Genomic DNA, 27,865 nt, shown 5'->3' with positions numbered 1-27,865 from the left:
GAAAGGAAAGTGGTATCACATGAGTGCAAAACCCAACTAAGTACACCACTTGGGACAGACAGTAGGATTTAGAAATCTGATATATTACAAAGGTGATATTAAAAATGTGTTAGGAAACAATTGCCTAAAACTATGGAAAGAGTCCAGATGCCCATCAACAGATGAATGGATAAAGAAGATGTGAGATATATATATGTATGTATATGTATATACACATACATGTATACATACATGTATATATATGTATATACACATACATGTATATGTATACACATATATACATGTATGTATACATGTGAGATATATATGTATATACATATACATATATATACATATATACAATGGAATATTATACACATACATGTATGTATGTATACATATACATATACATGTATGTATACATGTGAGATATATATGTATATACATATACATACATATATATACATATATATATACTATGGAATATTACACACCCATCAAAAAAAGAAATCTTGCCATTTGCAATGACATGGAAGGAACTCTAGGGTATTATGCTAAGCAAAATAAGTCAATCAGAGAAAGCCAATTATCATATAATATCACTCATATGTGGAATTTAAGAAACAGGATCATAGGGAAAGGGAGGGAAAAATAAAATGACAAAATCTGAGAGGGAGACAAATCATAAGAGACTTTTTGAAAAAAAGTTTTATTATGTTATCTTAGTCACCATTCAGTACATCCTTAGTTTTTGATGTAGTGTTCCATGATTCATTGTTTGCATATAACACCCAGTGCTCCATGCAGTATGTGCCCTCCTTAATACCCATCACTGGCCTATCCCAGTCCCCCACCCCCCCCTCCCCTCTGAAGCCCTCAGTTTGTTTCCCAGAGTCCATAGTCTTTCATGGTTCATTCCCCCTTCGCTTTACCCCCCTTCATTCTTCCCTTCCTTCTGCTACCGATCTCCCTGCTATTCCTTATGTTCCATAAGTGAGTGAAACCATATGATAATTGTCTTTCTCTGCTTGACTTATTGCACTTAGCATAATCTCCTCCAGTCCTGTCCATGTTGCTGCAAATGTTGGGTAATCGTTCTTTTTGATGGCTGAGTCATATTCCATTGTATATATGGACCACATCTTCTTTATCCATTTGTCTGTTGAAGGGCATCTCGGCTCCGTCCACAATTTGGGTATTGTGGACAATGCTGCTATGAACATTGGGGTGCATATGGCCCTTCTCTTCACTACGTCTGTATCTTTGGGGTAAATACCCAGTAGTGCAATTGCTCAGTCATAGGGTAGCTCAATTTTTAACTGTTTGAGGGACTTCCACACTGTTTTCCAAAGTGGCTGTACCAACTTACATTTCCACCAACAGTGTCAGAGGGATCCCCTTTCTTCACATCCTCTCCAACATTTGTTGTTTCTTGCCTTGTCAATTTTTGCCATTCTGACTGGTGTAAGGTGGTATCTCAATGTGGTTTTGATTTGAAATTCCCTGATGGCTAATGATTTTGAACATTTTTTCATGTGTCTGTTAGCCATTTGTATGTCTTCATTGGAAAAGTGTCTGTTTATATCTTCTGCCCATTTTTTGATTTGATTATTTGTTTCACATGTTTTGAGTTTGAGAAGTTCTTTGTAGATCTTGGATACCAGTCTTTTTTTTTTTTTTAAAGATTTTATTTATTTATTTGACAGAGATAGAGACAGCCAGCGAGAAAGGGAACACAAGCAGGGGGAGTGGGAGAGGAAGAAACAGCCTCATAGCAGAGGAGCCTGATGTGGGGCTCGATCCCGCAACGCCGGGATCACGCCCTGAGCCAAAGGCAGACGCCCAACCGCTGTGCCACCCAGGCGCCCCTGGATACTAGTCTTTTATCTGTAGTGTCATTTGCAGATATATTCGCCCGTTCCGTGGGCTGCCTCTTAGTTTTTTTTTACTGTTTCCTTGGCTGTGCAGAAGCTTTTTATCTTGATGAAGTCCCACAAGTTCATTTTTTCTTTTGTTTCTCCTGCCTTTAGAGATGTGTCATGAAAAAAGTTGCTGTGGCCGATGTCAAAGATGTTACAGCCTATGTTCTCCTCTATGATTTTGACGGATTCCTATCTCACATCGAGGTCTTTCATCCATTTGGAGTTTATCTTTGTGTATGGTGTGAGAGAGTGGTCAAGTTTCATTCTTTTGCACATAGCTGTCCAATTTTCCCAGCACCATTTATTGAAGAGACTGTCTTTTTTCCACCGGATGTTTTCTCCTGCTTTGTCAAAGATTAGTTGCCCATAGAATCGAGGGTCCATTTCTGGGTTCTCTATTCTGTTCCATTGGTCTATGTGTCTGTTTTTGTGCCAGTACCATGCTGTCTTGGTGATCACGGCTTTGTAGTATAGCTCGAAATCAGGCAACGTGATGCCCCTAGCTTTGTTTTTCCTTTTCAACACTTCCTTGGTGATTCGGGGTTTTTTCTGGTTCCACACAAATTTTAGGCTTTTTTGTTCCAGCTCTTTGAAAGATGTCATTGGTATTTTGATTGGGATGGTGTTGAAAGTGTAGATTGCTCTGGGAAGCACAGACATTTTAACTAGTTTATTCTTCTGATCCATGAGCATGGAATGTTTTTCCATCTTTTTGTGTCTTCTTCAATGTCTTTCATCAGTGTTCTGTAGTTTCTAGAATATAGGTCCTTTGCCTCTCTGGTTAAGTTAATTCTGAGATATCGTATGATTTTTGGTGCTTTTGTAAGTGGAATCGATTCCCTAATTTCTCTTTCTTCAGTCTCGTTGCTCATCCATAGAAGTGCAACTGATTTCTGAGTATTGATTTTGTACCCTGTCACATTACTGAATTGTTCTATGAGTTCTAGTAATTTGGGGGTGGAGTCTTTTGGGTTTTCCATATACAGTATCATGTCATCTGTGAAGAGAGACATTTTGACTTCTCCTTTGCCAATTTGAATACCTTTTATCCCTTTTTGTTGTCTGATTGCTGTTGCAAGGTCTTCTAGTACTATGTTGAACAATAACAGCGAGAGTGGGCATCCTTGTCGTGTTCCTGATCTTAAAGGAAAGGCTTTCAGCTTTTCCCCATTGAGAATGATATTCGCTGTAGGCTTTTTCATAGATGGTTTTTATGAAATTGAGGAATGTACCCTCTATCACCACACTCTGAAGGGTTTTAATCAGGAAAGGATGCTGTATTTTGTCAAATGCATTTTCTGCATCAATTCTAAGGATCACATGGTTTTTGTCTCTTATTAATGTGATCCGTCACACTGATCGATTTGCAAATGTTGAACCACGCTTGCATCCCAGGAATGAATCCCACTTGGTTGTGGTGGATAATCCTTTTAATGTACTGTTGGATCCTATTAGCTAGGATTTTGTTGAGAATTATGGCATCCATATTCATCAGGGATATCGGTCTGTAATTCTCCTTTTTGATGGGGTCTTTGCCTGGTTTGAGGATCAAGGTAATACAGGACTCATAGAATGAGTTTGGTAGTTTTCCATCTGTTTCTATTTTTTGAAACAGCTTCAGGAGAATAGGTGTTAATTCTTTGAATGTTTGGTAGAATTCCCCAGTGAATCCTTCAGGCCATGGGGTCTTGTTTTTCAGGAGGTTTCTGATCACTGCTTCAATCTCTTCACAATTAATCGGTCTGTTTAAATAATCAATTTCTTCCTGTTTCAGTCTTGGTAGTTTATAGGTTCCCAGGAAGGCATCCATTTCTTCCAGGTTGTTTAATTTATTGGCATATTGTTGTTGGTAATAGTTTCTAATGATTGTTTCTATTTCCTTGGTATTGGTCATGATCTCTCCCCTTTTCATTCATAATTTTATTAATTTGGGTCCTTTCTCTATTCTTTTGAATAAGTCTGGCCAGTGGCTTATTGATCTTATTTATTCTTTCAAAGAACCAGCTTCTAGTTTTGTTGATCTGCTCTACTGTGCTCCTGGTTTCTAATTCATTGATCTCTGCTCTAATCTTGACCAACTGCCTTCTTGTGCATGGGTTAGGCCTGTTCTGTTCCAGCTCCAGCTTCTTACGGTGAGAATATAAAAAGTGTATTTTAGATTTTTCTATTCCTTTGAGTGAGGATTGGATGGCTATGTATTTTCCCCTTAGGACTGCCTTTGCAGTGTCCCAGAGGTTTTGGACTATTGTATTTTCATTTTCATTGGTTTCCATAAATTGCTTAAGTTCTTCTTTAATTCCTGGTTTACCCAATCATTCTTAAGCAGGATGGTTCTTAGTTTGCAAGTGTTTGAGTTTCTTCCACATTTTCCCTTGTGATTGAGTTCCAGTTTCAAAACATTGTGGTCTGAGAATACGCAGGGAATAATCTCAGTCTTTTGGTATCGGTTGAGACCTGTTTTGTGACCCAGTATATGGTTTATTCTGGAGAAAGTTCCATGTACATTCAAAAAGAATGAGTATTCGGGGCGCCTGGGTGGCACAGTGGTTAAGCATCTGCCTTCAGCTCAGGGCGTGATCCTGGCGTTATGGGATCGAGCCCCACATCAGGCTCCTCTGCTATGAGCCTGCTTCTTCCTCTCTCACTCCCCCTGCTTGTGTTCCCTCTCTCGCTGGCTGTCTCTATCTCTGTCAAATAAATAAATAAAATCTTTAAAAAAAAAAAAAGAATGAGTATTCTGTTGTTCTGGAGTGTAGTTTTCCGTATATATCTATGAGGTCCCTCTAGTCCAGTATGTCGTTCAAAGCTCTTGTTTCTTTGTTGATTTTCTGCTTAGGTGATCTGTCTATTGCTGAGAGCAGAGTGTGGAGGTCCCCTACTATTAACATATTATTATCTATATGTCTCTTTATTCTGGTTAAGAGTTGGCTTGTGTATCTAGCTGCTCCCCTGTTGGGGGCATAGATATTTATAATTGTTATAGCCACTTGTTGGATACATCCTTTAAGAATAATATAGTGTCCTTCTGTATCTCTAACTACAGTCTTTTTTTTTCTAACTACAGTCTTTAGTTTAAAATCTAATCTGTCTGATATGAGAATTGCTACCACAGCTTTCTTTTGAGGTCCGTTGGCATGAAAAATGGTTTTCCATCCCTTCACTTTCAGTCTGGATGTATCTTTAGGTTCAAAATGAGTCTCTGCATACAAATGGCTAACAGACACATGAAAAAATGTTCAAAATCATTAGCCATCAAGAAAATTCAAATCAAAACCACACTGAGATACCACCTTACGCCAGTTAGAATGGCAAAAATTAACAAGGCAAGAAACAACAATTGTTGGAGAGGATGTGGAGAAAGGGGATCCCTCCTACATTGTTGGTGGGAATGCAAGTTGGTACAGCCACTCTGGAAAACAGTGTGGAGGTCCCTTAAAAAGTGAAAAATTGAGCTACCCTATGATCCAGCCATTGCACTACTGGGTGTTTACCCCAAAGATACAGACGTAGTAAAGAGAAGGGCCATATGCACACCAATGTTCATAACAGCAATGTCCACAATAGCTAAATCGTGGAAGGAGCCGAGATGCCCTTCAACAGATGACTGGATTAAGAAGTTGTGGTCCATATATACAATGGAATATTACTCAGCTATCAGAAAGAACGAGTTCTCAACATTTGCTACAACATGGACGGCCCTGGAGGAGATAATGCTAAGTGAAATAAGTCAAGCAGAGAAAGACAACTATCATATGATTTCTCTCATCTATGGAACATAAGAACTAGAATGATCAGTAGGGGAAGAAAGGGATAAAGAAAGGGGGGGGTAATCAGAAGGGGGAATGAAACATGACAGACTATGGACTATGAGAAACAAACTGAGGGCTACAGAGGGGAGGGGGGTGGGGGAATGGGATAGGCCGGTGATGGGTAGTAAGGAGGGCACATATTGCATGGTGCACTGGGTGTTATACACAGCTAATGAATCATCGAGCCTTACATCGGAAACCGGGGATGTACTGTATGGTGACTAACATAATAAAAAATCATTATTAAAAAAAACAAAACAAAACAAAACAAAAAACCAAAATGAGTCTCTGGTAGACAGCAAATGGATGAGTCATGTCTTTTTAACCAATCTGCAACCCTGTGGCGTTTTATGGGAGCATTTAGGCCATTCACCTTGAGAGTGATTATTGAGAGATAGGATTTTAAAGATATCATGCTGCCTGTGAAGTCTTGTTTCTATAGATTGTAAATTTCTGTTCTGTATCACTCTTGGGGTCTTTTTACTTTTATAGAACCCCCCCTTAATATTTCTTATAGGGCTGGCTTGGTGGGCACATATTTCTTCATTTTTTGCCAGTCTTGGAAGCTCCTTATCTCTCCATCAATTCTGAATGACAACCTTGCTGGATAAAGGATCCTTGGCTGCATGTTCTTCTCACTTAGTGCCCTGAGTATGTCTTGCCATCTTTTTCTGGCTTACCAGGTCCCTGTAGACAGGTCTGACGTTATTCTGATGTTCCTCCGTCTGTAGGTGATGATTCTCTTTCCCCTGGCCACTTTCAAGATTTTATCTTGGATCTTAGATTTGAGACTTGTACTTGGTGTTGGTCTGTTCTCATTCATCTTGGGAGGGGTCCTCTCTGCCTCTTGGATAAGAATGCTTGTTTCCTTTGCCAAATTAGGGAAGTTCTCAGCTACAATTTGTTCAAGTATCTTCTAGACCTCTCTCTTTCTCCACCCCCTCAGGGATGCCGATGATTCTGACACTGGAACGATTCATTGAGTCAGTAATTTCCCATATTCTATATTCTTGAGATTGGATTTTTTTAAGCCAAGTTCCCACTTTTTCCTTCTTTTCTATCATCTCATCTTCCAATTCACTGATTCATTCTTCTGCCTCATTTACCCTGGCCATCAGAACATCCAGTTTAGACTGCATTTGATTCATAGCATTCTTAATTTCTGCCAGATTCACTCTCATTTCTGCCCTTAAAGATTCTATATTCTTGTTAATATTTTCATTAATTTTTTTTCAAGCCTACACATCATCTTGACCATTGTTACTCTGAACTCCATTTCTGACAATTTGGTTGTATCCATATCCATTAGCTCTGTGGCAGAGGCCACAGTCTCTGTTTCTTTCCTTTGTTGGGGGTTCCTCCTCCTTGTCATTCTGATGAGGAGAGGTTGCAGGGATGTACAGAGCCCAAATTATTGACCAGGACCCAAGCAAGATGCACCTGTTTTATAGGGACCTTAGGGATATGGGCTTCTTGTTTTTTCAGCCTGACTTCTGGGGGAGGGGCCTGCCGCACTGATACTCAGGCAACCCTGTGTGGGTAGAGTTGCTCCGCCCCTTGTTGAGGGGGAGGGGATGGGTACAATGCAAACTGGTTTTTCTGAGCTTTTGGTCTCTGGTGGATTTCCCTGGTGGTTTTCTGTGACTCTTCTGAGAGTCAGAGCAGCAGTGGCCGTATCCTAGCCTCTGTCTCAGAACAGAGAGATCACAGTCCGCTCTCCACTGAGCTCTCCTGGCCACTTTGTTTCTGTCGGTGCTGCTAAAAAATCCCACAGCGTCCCGGGATGTGCGCCCCACAGCCTGTGTCCCAGCCCTTACTTCCAGGGCTGACACACCTCTGTCCTTTGTGCTTCTAACACCGCCAGCCGCCCCTGGTTCCCGCGCGCGCTCCCGAGCTCCCTGTTTCAGTCTAGTTCGAGTGCGCGCTCCGGAGCTCCCGGTTGTCAGTCTGGTCACTCGAGCACTCCCGAGCTCCCGTTTTAGTCCAGTTCCAGTGAGCGCTCCAGAGCTCCAGTTTTCAGTCTGGTCCCACGCGCATTCCCCAGCTCACGGTCTCAGTCTGCTCTCTCGCCGGTGCCGGTCCATGAGTCCGGCCCGCTCCCCAATGCAGGAGGCTACTGCTTCCCAGCCCCAAGCAAAACGGCTCCCTCCCCCTTCTGTTTATCTTCCGATATCTGTGCGCGGATTCATGGCTTCCCGCTTCGTACCTCAATACTCAGCACCAGAGATGTTCATTTGTAGAGATCCAGATGTATATTCCTACATCTCGGGCTGATTTCATGGGTGTTCAGGATGATCTGGTAGATATCCAGCTCGATTCAGGGGACCAGCTGAAAAAAGGTCCCCTACTCCTCCGCCATCTTTTCTCCTCCCCCCATGAGAGACTTTTTTAAAGATTTTATTCATTTGACAGAGAGAGAGAGAGAGGCAGAGGTAGAAGCAGGCTGCCCACTGAGCAAGGAACCTGATGTCGGGACCCTGGGATCATGAGCTGAAGGCAGACGCTTAACTGACTGAGCCACCCAGGCACCCCAAGAGACTCACAATCATAGGAAACAAACTGAGGGTTGCTGGAGGGGAGAGGTGGATGGGGAATCTGGGTGATGGATTTTAAGGAGGGCACGTGATGTAATGAGCACTGGGTATTATATAAAACTGATGAATCACTGAACTCTATCTGTGAAACTAAAAATATACTATATGTTAATTAATTGAATTTAAATAAATTTTTTTTAAAAAGGAACAATTGGCTATTAACTGAACAGCTTATTTTTGGGACAGTTGACTGACTATATGGATAACGAAAAATTAGATTCTACCCAACACACACACACACACACACACACACACACACACACACACACACAATTCCAGATGAATTAAAAACCTAAATGTTAAAAAAAAAAAAAAAAACATGGCAAAGCTTTTACAGAAAATATAGGAGATGAGGGTAAAACTATAAAGTAAAAGCATGCAACTAAATATCATAAATGTCAGGGAAATGGTTACCACTGGGGGAAGAAAAGGGAGTTGAAACTGGGAAGAGGGCTGCATGGGAATTGTAAGACGCTGGTAATGCTGTTTCTTAACTTGTGCAAAAAGTTACATGAACGTTTGTTTTACACTAACTTGTTTCTTTTATTGTATTCATTTCTGTATGTTTCACTATTTAAAATAAATAAATAACTTGAGAGATAATCTTCATAATACTAAACAAGGGTTTCTTAAAGAAAATACAAAAAGCACGAAGTTCCTAGCCACTGGAGGTAACTAAGTTGAAGCTGGATTACAATTTGCAACTAATAAATTTACATTAAAATGTAAATGACTAAATTAAGATGTAAGACACAATGCGGACCAACAAAGCATTAACATCTGGGAAATATTATTTGAACTCCAACATTTCAGTAAGGTATCACCGAGCAATATGAACTAAAACTAGGTAAAGGATATGAATAACCAACTCAACAAAGAGGTAACTTAAATAGCCATTGAACATGCTCAACCTCAATAGAAGTCAGAGGAATGCAAAATAAGGCATCATTTCACACCCAGCATCCTGGCAAAGATCAAAAATCTAACAATACCAAGTGTAACAAAAGATCTGAAGAAACGGGAACTCTCATATGCTTCTGTAAAAAGAAAATAAGTTAACATAACCACTACTTGGAAGGCTTTGTAATATTCAATAAAGACCTACATACTACTGCTCTCAGCAATTCCACTGAGAAATTCTGGAATATGTGCAAAGGAGAGCTGAACAGAGGTATTCACTGAATGTGTGTTATTATTGTTTGTAATAGCAAAAAAAAAAAAAAGAAAGAAAGAAAGAAAGAAAGAAAGAAAGAAAGAAAGAAAGAAAGAAAAAGAAGAAGAAGAAGAAAGAAAAGAAAAAACTGTCTTTCTGAGGAATGAAAGAATAAACCTCTTTACCTCCTTAAACAGAGGATATGAGACATGATTTAAATGTGTCCTTAATGGGTGAAAATTTATATAGCAAACTGATTTCTTTAGAGAAGAATACCAGAAGTAGTTAAGGGAACAATTTAATTTACTTGTACCAACGCAGATGAAAGAGAATGCTAAATGAGAAAAAATAAACTGCAAAATGGTATTTAATGATGTTATACCATTTGTGTAAAGATCTTAATCACAAATATATATTCTGTATTTATATATTATGTATATATATATAATCTATTTTTATATATAATTTAAAGCTTATAAATATACAAATGCAATGAAAGTGTGAAACTTTCAGGGGAATGAGAGAAGACGATAACCTCAGGACAGTGGTAATATAGAGGGAGGGAAAAGGGATGGGTTGGAAGTTGTTGTGAAAATAAAACAGATCTGAAGCAAATGTGGCAAGAGTCACTGTTGTATTATTTTCTGTACTTTTTATATTTATGATGTTACATAATTTATTTATTTTTGAGTAGGCTCCATGAGCCCAACATGGGGCTTGAATTCACAACCCTGAAATCAAGACCTAAGCTTAGATCAAGAGTTGGACGCTTAACTGACTGAGCCACCCAGGCGGCCCATAACTTGACATAATTTAAATCGTGATGGAATGTTTTAAGAATACAAAGAGGTAAAATACGTAGTTGATTTTTCAGAACTATAAAGGTGCTTTCTTTAATCCATGAAATAATTATTTGCTTTTAACTTTAACCATGGTGTATGGAACTCTGTCCGAATCTCATCACAGTCTTCCCCATCTCCTTAAATAGAGGATACCAGACATAGTTTCAAGTTTTCTTAAATGGCTGCATGTCTATATAGCTTGAATCACTGAATGAAAGAATGAAAATGGACCTTAACATTAAATTAAACAACGCTTTGATGTTTAATTCCTGTTACAACATTATTCATAGATAGGAATTAGCCTCAAAGTGGATACTTTCAGGAATGCAGCACATCCCAATTTTTTTGTGTGGAGAGGATTCTGTGAGAAAGTTATCCTGATTTCAATGTTAAAAATCTCTCTCCTTATAGCCGTCACACTCTGGTCTTACTTCTGCCATTTAGGGCCATACAGGGCAAGTTTAATTTCACATGAAATCCCATCAAATATTTGAAGATATCATGATACTCCCAAGTCCCCTTTTTTTCCCTAGGTCAAATACCTCCATATACTTTCCTTGAATGACATGGACGTTGCTCATATCCTTGGCCTATTTTTCTCTATATTGCCCCTTTCTTAACTTATAGAAGTTCTTCATATATTATGGATACTAACTCTTTGTTATATATGCTGATAATATTTTCTCCCAGAAGGCTATTTATTTTTTAGTTTTACTCATGGTAATCTTTGCCATATGGAAGTTACCTCATTTTTTTATGTAGTCAAATATGTCAGTGTTTTTCTTTCATGGCTTCTGGGTTTTGTGTCTTAAGAATATACTAATACAGTCCCCTGTTGTGTTCTGGTTCATTTATAGGTTTCATTTGATGTTTCACCTTCCTTACCTAAGATTGCATTTGTTTGGTCAACGCATCTTTGAGATTCATCCATGCTGTTGCATGTATCTGTTTTTAAGTTTTAGTTTTTGTATTTACGCCCACAATCCATCTTGATTACTTTTTGTGTATGACAAGAGGTCAAGGTCAAGGTTTAGGTTTATTTTTTTATTTATTTATTTTTGGTCAAGGTTTATTTTAGATGTCACAGTTCAGATTTCTATTTTAGATGAAAGCTCTTTCCCATTTCCTGCATTGATTCTGCTTAACTGGAGCCATCTGCTGCAATTGCCCAACTTGATTTTCTTATTTCAAGATGCTAAATCTCCCTAAATCTCAAGCTATTTTCTTTTGTTTGCCTATTTTTATGAAAGAAAATCTGTATCGATTGAACATAATAGTTGGAGAGGATCTCCTCAGCCATTGTGTAGGACAGAGCCTGATTTCCGCAATGGGTTACAACTCCCCCTTCCTCCAGTGACACAGTAGGTGAGTACAAAGTCCTGTGGTGCTCAATTACCCACTTCAATTTCCTAGTGACACCTGGAACAATTTCTGTGGCCAGAACTCCAAGCCCCAGTGGAATTTCCAAAGTCCTCCAATTTTTCCATTCCAATTGCACATCCTTCCTTCTAATATAGTTCTAAGAGAGGTAAAATTGAAAATACTCTAACTCTTGCTTGGTCAAGATTTTTTTACCTTAGTCTTCACTTAACTGAAGACTCTCTTCTTTAGTTCCACTGTCCTGTGCTCATGACTAGAGATCTATGAGTCGGCTCCTAATGTCCTCTTTCAGTTTAGAGCAATTACGTAGTAGCTGGTTGCGGCAGTATGTATAGTGTAAGTTGGCACCTCTCAGAATGTTGACATATGCCCCATTCCTATTGCTGCTTTTCCTACCGCCAGAGAAAATGTATTTGACAAGAGAGTTGCAGTACTGACATGAAGGAGCCTAGTTTAAACCTCTTGGTCAACACAGACAATTCCATTGATCAACCAAGAGCTATTTATTTAGTGCCTAGCACTGTGACTGTAGTCACATCATTATATCCTCTTCCTTTCTCTTATGAAGAGTATGAACAATATATAAAGTGCTGGAGATGAACACCGGCTATTCCTGATTCTACATTTTCCCATTCTCAACCCATATTGTTATAGTTCCCTCCTTAAAAGTGAGAAATATTTAAAATTGATTTTTTTCTTTTTTTTTTTAAAGATTTTATTTATTTGACAGAGAGACAGCCAGCGAGAGAGGGAACACAAGCAGGGGGAGTGGGAGAGGAAGAAGCAGGCTCATAGTATAGAAGCCTGATGTGGCGCTCGATCCCAGAATGCTGGGATCACGCCCTGAGCCGAATAAAATTGATTTTCAGTGGCCCATAGAGAACGATTTTGCCCTAGAGTCAAGAATAGGCTAGGTTTCATAACGGAATCTGGAAGACTCCTCTTCCCTTTACTTCTAGGGACAAAATGCAATGGTTAGGAACTAACCATTAGAACTACGACTCATATCTGATGGATTTACTTGAGTTAGCTCACCTGTTCAATCTGTTTATACCATGTCATCAGCACCTCCTCTAGCTGACGAACAGTTTCTGAATTGCTAGCTGCAGCTGTCACTTCTTCAAACGTATGCAGTTTGGAAAAATCGATATTGTCTATCTTCTTTAACATAACTGTTCCCTCGATACTTACTCTAGCACCTAAGAGGGAAGAATCAATATTGAGAAGAGGTGTTTAATGTCAATGTGTGGTTTCAAGCTATAATTACTCAAATGTTAAAGATCTAATACTTTATAGAAATATAATACAAATTGATCATTAGATTGCAACTCGGTAATTTTTAATAATATTACTATTTTAATAATATAAAATAATAAAATTATACATTTTTAAAAGAGCTAATAATAAAGTAATATTTTAAAATGTGGTGAAATTTTTCATTAATAATATAGGAATAGAATCTTCCCACTACAATGGAAGAAAAAAAAATATCGTACTTCTGCAAAGATCCCTGAAAATGAGAGGATTTAGTGATTTGATTTCTTACCTCTAGGTCTCATAATTACTTTAACACTTTGTTTTAAGATGGAATGTTTTTCCTCTAATGCTTACCTTTAATAACATATCTTACAGGGGTGCCTGGGTGGCTCAGTGTCTGCCCTCAGCTCAGGTCATGATCCCAGAGTCCTGGGATCGAGCCCCACATTCGGCTCCTTGCTCAGCAGGGAGTCTCTTCTCCCTCTGCCCCTCCCCCTGCTCGTTGGCTTGCATGTGCTCTCTCTCTCTCAAATAAATAAATAAAATCTTAAAAAAATAACATAGGTTATAGTTAACTTGCTCATTTTTAGTAATTTACTAAGCATTAAATTTTATACTTACCATCTAAAAATGAAAGGTATCTGTTGATGGTTTCAGTGAAAATGTGTTTTTCAGATTCTCCTTGCTTGGACTGGTTTAGGGCACCCCAATTATTTGTTGCAAGAATAGCTGGTAGAAATACACTTGACAGCATATTCCTAATCCCATTTAGTATTCCTGTTGATGCATCCAGTACAGTACAGAGCACTTCCTGAAAGGGTGGTGTTCAAAAGTGATTTTATATGCTAATCCCATTAAAGAACTAAAAATCATAACCTATTTCACACTACAACAAGCATAGACAATACTTTTATATACTATTAGGAAAACTTAAGTGGTCATGAAAATTAGAGTTCTAAAATCAACAAATTTATATTCTGCCCCCATTCTAACCATTCACATATATGTTATCAAGGCAACACTTTCCTCAGTGCTTTAGTTTCTACCTAGGAAAGGAGACATGGCCTGGAGCCTACACAATGTGAAGGAAGTGAAGCTGAGCTTTCTGCATAAATTACTTAGTGGAAAGCTGCTCTATCACGGAAATGGGACTAGAAAAACTCCATCAGGATAGGGAAAGAGCAATGACACTAGCCCAGTATTTTAAGTGGAAAAAATGATCAGTCTCAAGAAATCAAAAGCACAGAAATCAGAAGTCCAGCATCTATGATTGTGACATCTCAATTCATACAATTTAAGTGATATGGAATTCCCAAGCCAAGAAATTAAGATTTAAAAAACTTGCCCAAAGCCACTAAAAAATTTTTCTTAACCGTGAATGCATTTAACTCACAGAATACAGAATACAGAATAACTCTCAGAAGAATACAACAGCTACTGGTCCAGTTTGATGCCATTGCCTTGATTTGTGCTAAGGTGTCTCCGTCTTTCTCACTGTTGCTTCTGCACCATTAGTCAAATGTCAACACAGTAAAATGGGCAAATGTCTTAGAATTATGATAAAAATACATTTCGACCTTGAAGATTCCATGAAAGGGTCTTGGAGACCATGCTGAGGGTCACTGGTGGTATACTGTATGTTCAACCGAGATTATATTTACACAGTTACAATGATATAAACAAACATCTAGCTAAGCAAAAGAGAATATAACGACACTGGAAGAATGAAGGGATGGAAAATGGCAAGAGGGGCAGAGAATAAAAAAGAGCTAAATCCTCATCTTCCATAGGGAAGAGTCAATAGATACTGTCTAACCTGGCAAAGGAGTAATCAGAGCCTATTATTTGGCGATATGGAGGCAAATGAAAGAATCTGGTGAGACTTAAAGGCTGTTTCTGGAGACTGAGATAGAAGTCAGTTCTCACAACAAGACCCGCAGAGTTTCTTCCTTTTTTAAAACTGCGTACAACTGTGACAAAATAAAAACTCACTGATAAAAAAGAATGGGTTGTCACAGACAAGCTGAAGGGAGAATTCGTGAAATGGAAGACAGACTGAGGAAACAAATCCACACGTTTGGGAGACATCATCGTAAAACAGTTTCAAAGGCAAAAGACAAAAACAAACAGAAAGAAAAGACAGATCACCTATGAAGTACACTTACAGAAGAGGTTTCATCAGCCACCAGAGATATCAGAATGGAATATCCACAAGAAGCTAGAGGGAAATAACTCCCAACCTAGAATCCAAAACCAAGCTAAACAACCTGTCTTGAAGCAATCTTTTGTCATAAACAGAAAAGGAGAAAAATTAGATTGGATTTCAGTTACTTTTCCCATTGTAAAAAGGAAGACTTTTATTTATTACGACACTTTAAAATAATAGAGAACTGGTATTTGTTGAGGGAATACTACGTTAGGCAACATAAGATTTTGCTGATATTATCATTAAGTCTCAAGACAGTGCTGTAAGGTGGGTATGACTATTCCCAATTTAAGAATGTAAAAACCTAAGTCACAGAAAAGAAAAGCAACTTGTGAAGGAACACTCCACTGGTCAGTGGTGAGGCTAGGAGGCAAATTTGGGTCTATCTGAACAAAATTACTGTTCTTCCTAACCCATCAAGCTGCCTTCCTGAGACTAAGTAACCAATATCTAGGTCAATTTTCTCTTCTTTCTGAAACAATCAAAGAGTTAAAATATTAAGTAAAGAAGAGGTTAAATAAAGAAGGTTAAATAAAGAGGTTAAATAAAGAAGAGGTTAAATAACTAATACTCAAAACTGTGCAAACAACATTAAATTCACTCCCAGTGAATGGAAAGATGGAAATTATTTGCACACCATCTAGAAGAAATGGGATTTTCATGAATTTTAAAAGTAGTATCTAAAGGATAAATACCACTGAGCTTTATTATAGTAATTTCTCAGTTTCTTTGGACACATGAATACATTATTTTCTTGGAAGTCAATTCAGTCCTATATGTACAAAGGAGAGAAAATAAAGCAAAAACGTGACTATGACGATACATTCAATGTTTAACTATAGGCTGGTGATGTCAATACATTGTGGAATAAGATGTCCTTTTTTTTGACCCCTAACAAAACCCAGGAATTTGGTTTGTATCCATGGACAAAAGTGGCTTTGTGGGAGCCGTGGGATCCAGCAACCATATGCCAAGAAACTCAGGAGGAGTCTCACCCACCATGCATCAGGGAAGAGGCATACAGACCTCAGTGCAGGTGTGGAAACTGCAGTGGCTATGTACCAACTCCAACCCCTCTCAGACACTGTCTAGGAGCCCCGAGAAAGCACTCTTGGGAGATAGCCTTTGTGGAAGTCCAGATTTCCAGAAAAGAAGTTCCAGCACACAGCTGGAGCAAAAATATATGCTTTTGGGTGCACGGGATAAGGTAAGAGGAGCAGCTTGGCTTTACCCACATCACCCCTCCCTGGACACAGCATAGTTTAGGACCAAGAGAGAACTTCTCAGCCTTTCATTTCTCCTGCAGGGGAAGTAAGAGCATGTAAGTGAGCACCCAGCTTCCTCAGCTGTGTGGGATGCTGCCAAAGAGGCTCATTTCTCTCCCACCCCATCCAGAGGACTGAATCGTGAGCTGCATGGCTGGGAGCAGGGGGGCAGAAAAAAGCAGAGAGAGTAGGAGAAAAGACTCTTGGAAGGCATTAAAGGGAAGCAGTCTAACTGCGTCACAGACTCCATCAAGGAGCCCACCACTGAGAGCCCAGCATGGCCTCCGGGAACATCTGGCCCATGGATTCCCCCAACTGGCCCATGGGCTCCCCAGCTCTCAGCATGCCTCAGCCACACATGCCCCTACCCTGTGGCTGGCTGCCTGTGCATGCTTCTGATGGCAGCAGATGGCTAGTGAGTCCATGAAGAAAGCCAGCCCAAATCTGTTGGCCAAGAGATCACAAACTTGAGCTTTAGCATCACCTTTGGGAAAATGAAAAGGAGGCTGTCAGCCCGGTGCACTGCAGGATTGAGAGAAGGCATACAAGCTCAAGAAGTCAGCCACACCAGGGAGAAAGAAGTGTAGAGCAGGTTTAGCCATAGAAGGTCAGAGGGAGCCTTAGAATCACCAGCAGGCTGCTGACAACAGAGACAATAAAGACCGGCAGAGGTAACTATTACCTCAAATGCAAAGACAGCAATGCAAAACTTTAAGGGACATGAAAAATAAAGGAAATGACACCACCAAAGGATCATAATTAATTTTCTAGTAACCACCCCCAAAGACATGGAAATTTGCAATTTACCTGAAAAAGAATTCAACATGGCTGCTTTATGGGAACTCAATGAGTACAACAAAACACAGGAAGATAATTCAATGAAATCACAAAAACAATACTTGAACAAAATGAGAAGTTTAATAGAGATAGAAATCATGAAAAAAGAGCCAAACAGAAATTCTGGAACTGAGAAATACAAAGAAATGAAAAATGCAACAGTGGTCATTAACAACAGAATGGATCAAGCAGAAAAAAGAATCTGTGAGATAGAAGACAGGAATTTTGAGTTTATCCTGTCAGAGCACAACAAAGGAAAAAGTGACAAAAAGTTAAACCTGTGTGAACTTTGGGATACCATCGAAAGCCCCAATTTGCAAATTACCGGAGTTCCAGCAACAGAAGAGAGGGAGAAGAGGGCAGAAAGTTTATTTAAAGAAATGGTGACTGAAAACTGCTCAAATCTGGGGGGGAGATTTGGGTATCCAAGTTCCTGAAGTTCATGGGTCACCAAACAAATTCAGCTTAAAGAGATCCTTTCCAAGACACATGATAATAAAACTGTCCAAACTCAAAGACAAAAAGAAGATCTTGAAAGTAGTATGAGAAAAGAAGCTTATAACTTACAAGGGAACCCCTGAAGGTTACCAACAGATTTCTTAGCAGAAACCTGACAGGCGAGGAATGCGTGGAATGATATATTCAAAGTGCTAAAAGAAAAAAAAAATGCCAACCAAGAATACCCCACCTGGCAAATTACCCTACAGCAATGAAGGACAGATTAAGATTTTCCTAGACAAACAAAAGCTGAAGCAATTCATTACCTGTAGACCTGCCTTACAAGAAATGCTGAGGGAGTTCTTCAAGCCAAAATGAAAGGACACCAATTACTGACATGAACACATATGAAAATACACAATATGCTAAAAAAGGTAAGTATGTAGTCAAATTCAGAATACTAATACTGTAATCTGAGTGGTGATAACCACATAGCTCTAGTATAAAAGTTAAAGAATGAGAAAAAAAAGGCACAGAGTGGCTGGACGGATTCAAAAAGCAAGACCTAACTATATGCTGCTTACAAGAGACTGACTCACTTCAGCTTTAAGCATACACATAGGCTCAAAGTGAGAAGAGAAAATAAATATTCAACTATAATAATATTAATAAAATATACCTCTGAAACCAAAAGGAAGGCAGAAGTAGCCATACTTATATCAGACAAAACAGACGTTAAGCCAAAACAGTAAAAAGATACAAAGAAGGTTATTATACAGTGATACAGAGGTCACCTTATCCAAAAAGACAAAGTAACCATGAATATACATGCACCTAACATCAGAGCACCTAAATATACTAACCAAATACTAAAAGATCTGAAGGGAGAAACAGACAACACAACTTTCAACAGTGGATAGTCCATCCAGACAAAAAATAAACAAGGAAATGTTGCACTGGAACTGTAAGTTAGACCAAACGGACCTAACAGACATGTACAGAACATTCCACCCAATAGTAGAATATACATTCTTCCCAAGTGCACATGGAACATTTCCAGGAAAGAACCTATTGTGGGTCACAAAACAGCAAATTTAAGATGACTGAAATCATGCCAAATATTTTTTTTTACAATCACAATGGTATAAAACTAGAAATCAGTAAGAGAACAAAAGTTAGAAATTTCACAAATATGTGAAAATTAACACACTCCTGCACAACCGATGGGTCGAAGAAGAAATCTAAAGGGAAATAAAAAAGACCTTGAAACAAATGAAAATGGAAAGAGAACATATACAAAAACCCATAGGATTTGAGATGCAGCAAAAACCATTCTAAGAGGGAAGTTTATAGCAATATATGCCTACGTTAAGAAAAAAAAAAGAAAGATACTGAACAACCTAACTTTACACCTCAAGGAACTTGAAGAAGAAGAAAAAACTAAACCCAAAGTTTGCAGAAGAAAAGGAAATAAATGAAAGAGACACTAGAAAAACCATCTATCTGATCTGGGGATACTAGAAAATATAGAGAGAGAATTTGTATAACTCAATAGCAAACGAACAATCCAATTAAAACATGGGCAGAGGAACTGAATAGACATTTTTCCAAAGAGTCATCCAAATAACAGGCACATGAAAAGATGCTCAACATCAGTAATCATCAGGGAAGTGAAAATCAAAACCACGATAAGATGTCACCTCATACCCCTTAGAATGGCTACCATCAAAAAGACAGGATGATAGGGAGGGGTGGCTGGCTGGCTCAGTCAGGGGAGTATGCAACTCTTGACATCAGGGTCTTGAGTTTGAGCTCCACGTTGGGTGTAGGGACTACTTAAATAAGTAAATAAACTTAAAAAAAAAAAAGACAAGAGGTAAGTGCTGGTAAGACTATGGAGAAAAGGGCACCCTACTGCACTGTTGGTGGGAATGTAAGTTGGTGGAGGCACTATGGAAAATAATATGCAGGTTCTTCAAAAAATTAAAAATAGAACATCATACAATCCAGCAATCCCACTTCTGGATATACACCCAGAGGAAATGAAATGAGGATCTTGAAGAGGTATCTTCACCTCCATGTTCACTGCAGCATTATTCACAATAACCAAGATATAGAAACAATCTAAGTGTCCAGCTAAGGATAAATAGATAAAGAAGATATGGTATATATACAGGATGGAATATTACTCAGCCACAAGGAAGGAAGGAAATCCTGCCTTTAAGACAACATGGGTGGACCTTGAGAATATTATGCTAAGTGAAGTAAGTCTGACAGAAAAAGAAAAATACTGTACGATCTCACGTACATGTGGAATCTAAAAAAGTTGACCTCATAGAAACAGAGAATAGAATGTTGATTACAAAGGGCTGTGGGGTAGGGGAAATCGGGAGATGTTCATCAAAGCATGCAAACTGAAGTTATACAATGAGTAAGTTTTGGGGATCTAACATACAGCATGGCGATTATAGCTAATATCAGTATACACTAGAATGTTGCTAAGACAGTTCACCTTAAATGTCATCACCAAAACCAACAAAAAAAAAGGTAATTATTTGAGACGATGATGTGTTACCTAACGCTACAGTGGTAATCAGTTCACAAAATATAAGTGTATTAAATCAACATGTCACAGTGATCAAAAACCTCCCCAAAAACAAGACTCCAGGGCCTGATGGATTCCCTGGGGAAGTCTACCAAACATTCAAAGAAGAAATAATACCTATTCTCCTGAAGCTGTTTCAAAAAACAGAAACAGAAGGAAAACTACCAACCTCATTCTATGACGCCAGTATTACCTTGATCCCCAAACCAGGCAAAGACCCCATCAAAAAGGAGAATTACAGACCGATTTCCCTAATGAACATGGATGCCAAAATCTTCAAACAGATCCTAGCTAACAGGATCCAACAGTACATTAAAAGGATTATCCATCATGACCAAGTGGGATTCATTCCTGGGATGCAAGGGTGGTTCAACATTTGCAAATCGATCAGTGTGATAGGTCATATCAACAAGAAAAGAGACAAGAACCATATGATCCTCTCAACTGATGCAGAAAAAGCATTTGACAAAATACAGCATCCTTTCCTGAGTAAAACACGTCAGAGTGTAGGGATAGAGGGTACATTCCTCAATTTCATAAAAACCATCTATGAAAAGCCTACAGCGAATATCATTCTCAATGGGGAAAAGCTGGAAGCCTTTCCCTTAAGATCAGGAACACGACAAGGATGCCCACTCTCGCCATTATTATTCACCATAGTACTAGAAGTCTTTGCAACAGCAAACAGACAACAAAAAGGGATAAAACGTTCAAATCGGCGAAGAAGAAGTCAAACTGTCTCTCTTCGCAGATGACATGATACTCTATATGGAAAACCCAAAAGAATCCACCCCCAAACTACTAGAAGTTATAGAGCAATTCAGTAATGTGGCGGGATACAAAATCAATGCTCAGAAATCAGTTGCATTTCTATCCACGAACAATGAGACTGAAGAAAGAGAAATTAGGGAATCGATTCCATTTACAATAGCACCAAAAGTCATACATTATCTCGGAATTAACTTAACCAGAGATGTTAAGGATCTCTATTCTGGAAACTACAAATGACTCTTGAAAGACATTGAGGAAGACACAAAAGGATGGAAAAATACTCCATGCTCATGGATAGGAAGAATTAACATAGTTAAAATGTCCATGCTACCCAGAGCAATCTACACTTTCGATGCCATCCCGATCAAAATACCAATGACATTTTTTCAAAGAACTGGAACAAACAGCCCTTAAATTTGTGTGGAACCAGAAAAGGCCCCAAATCGCCAAGGAAATGTTGAAAAGGAAAAACAAAGCTAGGGGCATCACGTTGCCAGATTTCAAGCTATACTACAAAGCTGTGATCATCAAGACAGCATGATACTGGCACAAAAACAGACACATAGACCAACGGAACAGAATAGAGAATCCAGAAATGGATCCTTGGCTCTTTGGGCAACTAATCTTTGATAAAGCAGGAAAAAACATCCAGTGGAAAAGAGACAGTCTCTTCAATAAATGGTGCTGGGAAAATTGGACAGCTACATGCAAAAGAATGAAACTTGACCACTCTCTCGCACCATACACAAAGACAAACTCCAAATGGATGAAAGACCTCGATGTGAGACAGGAATCATCAAAATCCTAGAGGAGAACATAGGCAACAACCTCTACGACATCGGCCACAGCAACTTTTTTCATGACACATCTCCAAAGGCAAGAGAAACAAAAGATAAAATGAACCTGTGGGACTTCATCAAGATAAAAAGCTTCTGCACAGCCAAGGAAACCATCAAAGAAACTAAGAGGCAGCCCACAGAAGGGGAGAAGATATTTGCAAATGACACTACAGATAAAAGACTGGTATCCAAGATCTACAAAGAACTTCTCAAACTCAATACACAAGAAATAAATAAACAAATCAAAAAATGGGCAGAAGATATGAACTGACGCTCTTCCAATGAAGACATACAAATGGCTAACAGACACATGAAAAAATGTTCAAAATCATTAGCCATCAGGGAAATTCAAATCAAAACCACACTGAGATACCACCTTATGCCAGTTAGAATGGCAAAAATTGACAAGGCAAGAAACTACAAATGTTGGAGAGGATGTGGAGAAAGGGGATCGATCCCTCTTACATTGTTGGTGGGAATGCAAGTTGGTACAGCCACTCTGGAAAACAGTATGGAGGTCCCTTAAAAAGTTAAAAATTGAGCTACCCTATGATCCAGCCATTGCACTACTGGGTATTTACCCCAAAGATACAGACGTAGTGAAGAGAAGGGCCATATGCACCCCAATGTTCATAGCAGCATTGTCCACAATAGCCAAATTGTGGAAGGAGCTGAGATGCCCTTCGACAGATGACTGGATTAAGAAGATGTGGTCCAGGGAGTTAAGATGGCGGAGGAGTAGGAGACACCGTTTTCAGCCGGTCCTCCGAGTCGAGCTGGATAGGTACCAGACCAGCCTAAACAACCACGGAACCAGCCTGAGACGCAGGAAGACGCATCTGGATCTGTACAAATGAACATCTCCAGCGCTGAGTATTGAGGTACGAAGCAGGGAGCCATGAAACTGTGCACAGATATCGGAAGATAAACGGAAGGGGGAGGGAGCCGCCGCGTTCGGGTGCCGGGAAGCGGTAGCCACTTGCACAGGAGAGCGGGCGGGGCTCGCGGACGGCACCCACAAAACAGCAGACTGAGACCGTGAGCCGGGTGCCCTCGCCACCAGGCATCTCGCGGAACACCGGAATCCCGGTGCGCTCACTGGATCCAGACTGAGACTGGGAGCTTCCGGAGCGCGTGCGCGGGGCGGCTGGCGGCTGGCGGCGTTAGAAACACAAAGGACAGAGACGCGCCGGCCCTGAAGTGAGGGCTGGGACGCCGGGTGTGGGGCGCACATCCCGGGACGCTGCAGGGTTGAGCAGCACCAACAGAAACAGAGTTAAAGTGGCCAGAACATTAGTAGAGAACGGGCCGCAATCCTTCTGTTCTGTGACAGAGGCTGAAATTCGGCCGCTGCTGCTCTGACTCTCAGAAGAGGCACAGCAAACCACCAGGGAAAGCCGCCAGAGAACAAAAGCCTGGAAATACCGGCTCAGGGAGTGCCCATCCCCATCCCCCCTCGCAGGGGACGCCGAGACTCTACCCAAACAGGGTTGCCTGAGTATCGGCGCGGCAGGCCCCTCCCCCAGAAGGCAGGCTGAAAAATCAAGAAGCCCACAACCCGGGCGCCTGGGTGGCGCAGTCATTGAGCGCCTGCCTTCGGCTTAGGGTGTGATCCCGGCGTTCCGGAAAGGAGTCCCTCATCAGGCTCCTCCGCTGGGAGCCTGCTTCTTCCTCTCCCACTCCCCTGCTTCTGTTCCCTCTCTCGCTGGTTGGCTGCCACATAAATAAATAAATAAAATCTTTAAAGAAGAAGCCCACATCCCTAAGATCCCTATAAAACAAGGGGCACGGCCTGGGACCCAGTCAATAATTTGGGCTCTGGAAACCCCGCAACCTCTCTTCATCAGAATGACAAGAAGGAGAAGCCCCCCCAGCAAAGAAAAGACAGTGAGTCTATGGCCTCTGCCACAGAAATAATGGATATGGATGTAACCAAATTATCAGAAATGGAATTCAGAGTAACGATGGTCAAAATGATGAGTAGAATTGAAAAAACTATTAACGAAAAGGTTACTGAGAATATAGAATCCCTAAGGACAGAAATGAGAGTGAATCTGACAGAAATTAAAAATTCTATGAGCCAAATGCAGGCAAAACTAGAGGCTCTGACGGCCAGGGTCGCAGAAGCAGAGGAACGGGTTAGTGAATTGGAGGATGGGTTAATAGAGGAAAAAATGAAAATAGAAGATGGTCTTAAAAAAATCCACACCCACGAATGTAGGTTATGGGAGATTACTGACTCAATGAAACGATCCAATGTTAGAATCATCGGCATCCCCGAGGGGGTGGAGAAAAACAGAGGTCTAGAAGAGATATTTGAACAAATTGTAGCTGAAAACTTCCCTCATCTAGCAAGGGAAACAAACATTCGTGTCCAAGAGGCAGAGAGGACCCCTCCCAAGCTCAACCACGACAAACCTACGCCACGTCACGTCATAGTGCAATTCGCAAATATTAGATGCAAGGATACAGTATTGAAAGCGGCCAGGGCAAAGAAATTTCTCACGTACCAAGGCAAAAGCATCAGAATTACGTCAGACCTGTCTACACAGACCTGGAATGAGAGAAAGGGCTGGGGGAGCATATTTAAAGCTCTTTCAGAGAAAAACATGCAGCCAAGGATCCTTTATCCAGCAAGGCTGTCATTCAGAATTGATGGAGAAATAAAGACATTTCAGAATCGCCAGTCACCAACCAATTTCGTAACCACGAAACCAGCCCTACAGGAGATATTACGGGGGGTTCTATAAAAGTAAAAAGGCCCCAAGAGTGATACAGAACAGAAAGTCACAACCAATACAAACAAAGACTTTACTGGCAACATGGCAACATTAAAATCATTTCTCTCAGTAATCAGTCTTAATGTAAATGGTTTGAACCATCCCATAAAACGTAACAGGGTTGCAGACTGGATAAAAAGACATGACCCATCCATTTGCTGTCTACAAGAGACTCATTTCAAACCCAAAGATGCATTCAGACTGAGAGTAAGGGGATGGAGTACCATCTTTCACGCAAATGGACCTCAAAAGAAAGCTGGGGTAGCAATTCTCATATCAGATAAATTGGATTTTAAACTACAGACTATAGTTAGAGACGCAGAAGGGCACTATATTATTCTTAAAGGAAGTATTCAACAAGTGGATATGACAATTATAAATATATATGCCCCCAACAGGGGAGCAGCAAGATACACAAGCCAACTCTTAACCAGAATAAAGAGACATATAAATAAAAATACATTAATAGTAGGGGACCTCAACACTCCACTATCAGAAGTAGACAGAACACCCTGGCAAAAACTAAGCAAAGAATCAAAGGCTTTGAATGCCATACTCGACGAGTTGGACCTCATAGATATATATAGAACACTACACCCCAGAACCAAAGAATACTCATTCTATTCTAATGCCCATGGAACATTCTCAAGAATAGACCATGTTCTGGGACACAAAACAGGTCTCAACCGATACCAAAAGATTGAAATTATCCCCTGCATATTCTCAGACCACAACGCTCTGAAATTGGAACTCAACCACAAGGAAAAATTTGGAAGAAACTCAAACACTTAGAGACTAAGAACCATCCTGCTCAGGAATGACTCGATAAACCAGGAAATCAAAAATCAAATTAAACAGTTTATGGAGACCAATGAGGATGAAAATACAACAGTCCAAAACCTATGGGATACTGCAAAGGCAGTCCTAAGGGGGAAATACATAGCCATCCAAGCCTCACTCAAAAGAATAGAAAAATCGAAAATGCAGTTTTTATATTCTCACCTCAAGAAGCTGGAACAGCAACAGAGGGACAGGCCTAATCCACGCACGAGGAAGCAGTTGACCAAAATTAGAGCTGAAATCAATCAAGCAGAAACCAGAAGTACAGTAGAGCAGATCAACAGGACTAGAAGCTGGTTCTTTGAGAGAATCAATAAAATTGACAGACCACTGGCAACACTTATCCAAAAGAAAAGAGAAAGGACCCAGATTATTAAAATTATGAATGAAAAAGGAGAGGTCACGACGAGCACCATAGAAATTGAAGGATTATTAGAAATTTTTATCAACAGCTATATGCCAATAAACTAAGCAATCTGGAAGAGATGGAATCCTTCCTGGAAACCTATAAACTACCAAGATTGAAACCGGAAGAAATTGATTCCTTAAACAGGCCAATTAATTATGAAGAAATTGAGTCAGTGATAAACAACCTTCCAAATAACAAAACTCCAGTCCCGGATGGTTTTCCTGGGGAATTCTACCAAACATTCAAAGAAGAAATAATACCTATTCTCCTAAAGCTATTTCAAAAAATAGAAACAGAAGGAAAGCTACCAAACTCATTCTATGAGGCCAATATTACCTTGATCCCCAAACCAGGCAAAGACCCCCTCAAAAAGGAGAATTACAGACCGATTTCCCTAATGAATATGGACGCCAAAATCCTCAACAAGATACTTGCTAATAGAATCCAACAGTACATTAAAAGGATTATCCATCACGATCAAGTGGGATTCATACCTGGGATGCAAGCGTGGTTCAATATTCGCAAATCAATCAGCCTGATACATCATATCAACAAGAAAAGACTCAGGAACCATATGATCCTCTCAATCGATGCCGAAAAAGCATTTGACAAAATACAGCATCCTTTCCTGATTAAAACCCTTCAGAGTGTAGGAATAGAAGGTACATTTCTCAGTCTCATAAAAGCCATCTATGAAAAGCCTACTGCAAATATTATTCTCAATGGGGAAAAGCTGGAAGCCTTTCCCTTAAGATCAGGAACTCGACAAGGATGCCCACTCTCGCCACTATTATTCAACATAGTACTAGAAGTCCTTGCAACAGCAATCAGACGACAAAAAGGGATCAAAGGTATTCAAATTGGCAAAGAAGAAGTCAAGATGTCTCTCTTTGCAGATGACATGATACTCTATATGGAAAACCCAAAAGAAGCCACTCCCAAACTATTAGAAGTTATAGAGCAATTCAGTAACGTGGCAGGATACAAAATAAATGCTCAGTAATCAGTTGCATTTCTATACATGAATAATGAGACCGAGGAAAGAGAAATTAGGGAATCCATCCCATTTACAATAGCACCAAAAACCATACGTTACCTTGGAATTAACTTAACTAGAGACGTAAAGGACCTATATTCTAGAAACTATAAATCACTCTTGAAAGACATTGAGGAAGACATAAAAAGATGGAAAGATATTCCATGCTCATGGATCGGAAGAATTAACATAGTTAAAATGTCCATGCTACCCAGAGCAATCTACACTTTCAATGCTATCCCGATCAAAATACCGAGGACATTTTTCAAAGAACTGGAACAAACAATCCTTAAATTTGTATGGAAACAGAAAAGGCCCCGAATCGCCAAGGAACTGTTGAAAAGGAAAAACAAAGCTGGGGGCATCACAATGCCGGATTTCGAGCTGTACTACAAAGCTGTGATCACAAAGACAGCATGGTACTGGCACAAAAACAGACACATAGACCAATGGAACAGAATAGAGAGCCCAGAAATGGACCCTCGGCTCTTTGGGCAACTAATATTTGATAAAGCAGGAAAAAACATCCGGTGGGAAAAAGACAGTCTCTTCAATAAATGGTGCTGGGAAACTTGGACAGCTACATGCAAGAGAATGAAACTTGACCACTATCTCACACCATACACAAAAATAAACTCCAAATGGATGAAAGACCTCGATGTGAGACAGGAATCCATCAAAATTCTAGAGGAGAACATAGGCAACAACCTCTACGACATCGGCCAAAGCAACCTTTTTCATGACACATCCCCAAAGGCAAGAGAAACAAAAGATAAAATGAATTTATGGGACTTCATCAAGATTAAAAGTTTCTGCACATCCAAGGAAACAGTCAGAAAAACTAAGAGGCAGCCCACGGAAGGGGAGAAGATATTTGCAAATGACACTACAGATAAAGGACTG

The 27,865-nt window shown here is 39.8% G+C and overlaps 1 protein-coding gene across 1 annotated transcript in view; it reads right to left on the bottom strand.

Moving 5' to 3' along the window:
• DNAH8 (dynein axonemal heavy chain 8) overlaps positions 1–27,865 on the bottom strand; it is a 377,771-nt gene that overhangs the window by 334,402 nt on the left and 15,504 nt on the right. Inside the window, exons 5-6 of the mRNA XM_045786311.2 lie at positions 13,558–13,747; positions 12,715–12,878 (exon numbers count right to left, since the gene is read on the bottom strand). Coding sequence (XP_045642267.2) covers positions 12,715–12,878; positions 13,558–13,747 — 354 coding nt within the window. The remainder of the gene's footprint in view (positions 1–12,714; positions 12,879–13,557; positions 13,748–27,865) is intronic.

This window comes from Ursus americanus, chromosome 32 (genome assembly GCF_024610735.1).
Source record: "Ursus americanus isolate L20-20 chromosome 32, mUrsAme1.1.p, whole genome shotgun sequence".
Classification (NCBI taxonomy): domain Eukaryota; kingdom Metazoa; phylum Chordata; class Mammalia; order Carnivora; family Ursidae; genus Ursus; species Ursus americanus.
Note: the sequence above shows the minus strand (reverse complement) of the source record. Positions and strands in the feature narration are given on the sequence as shown.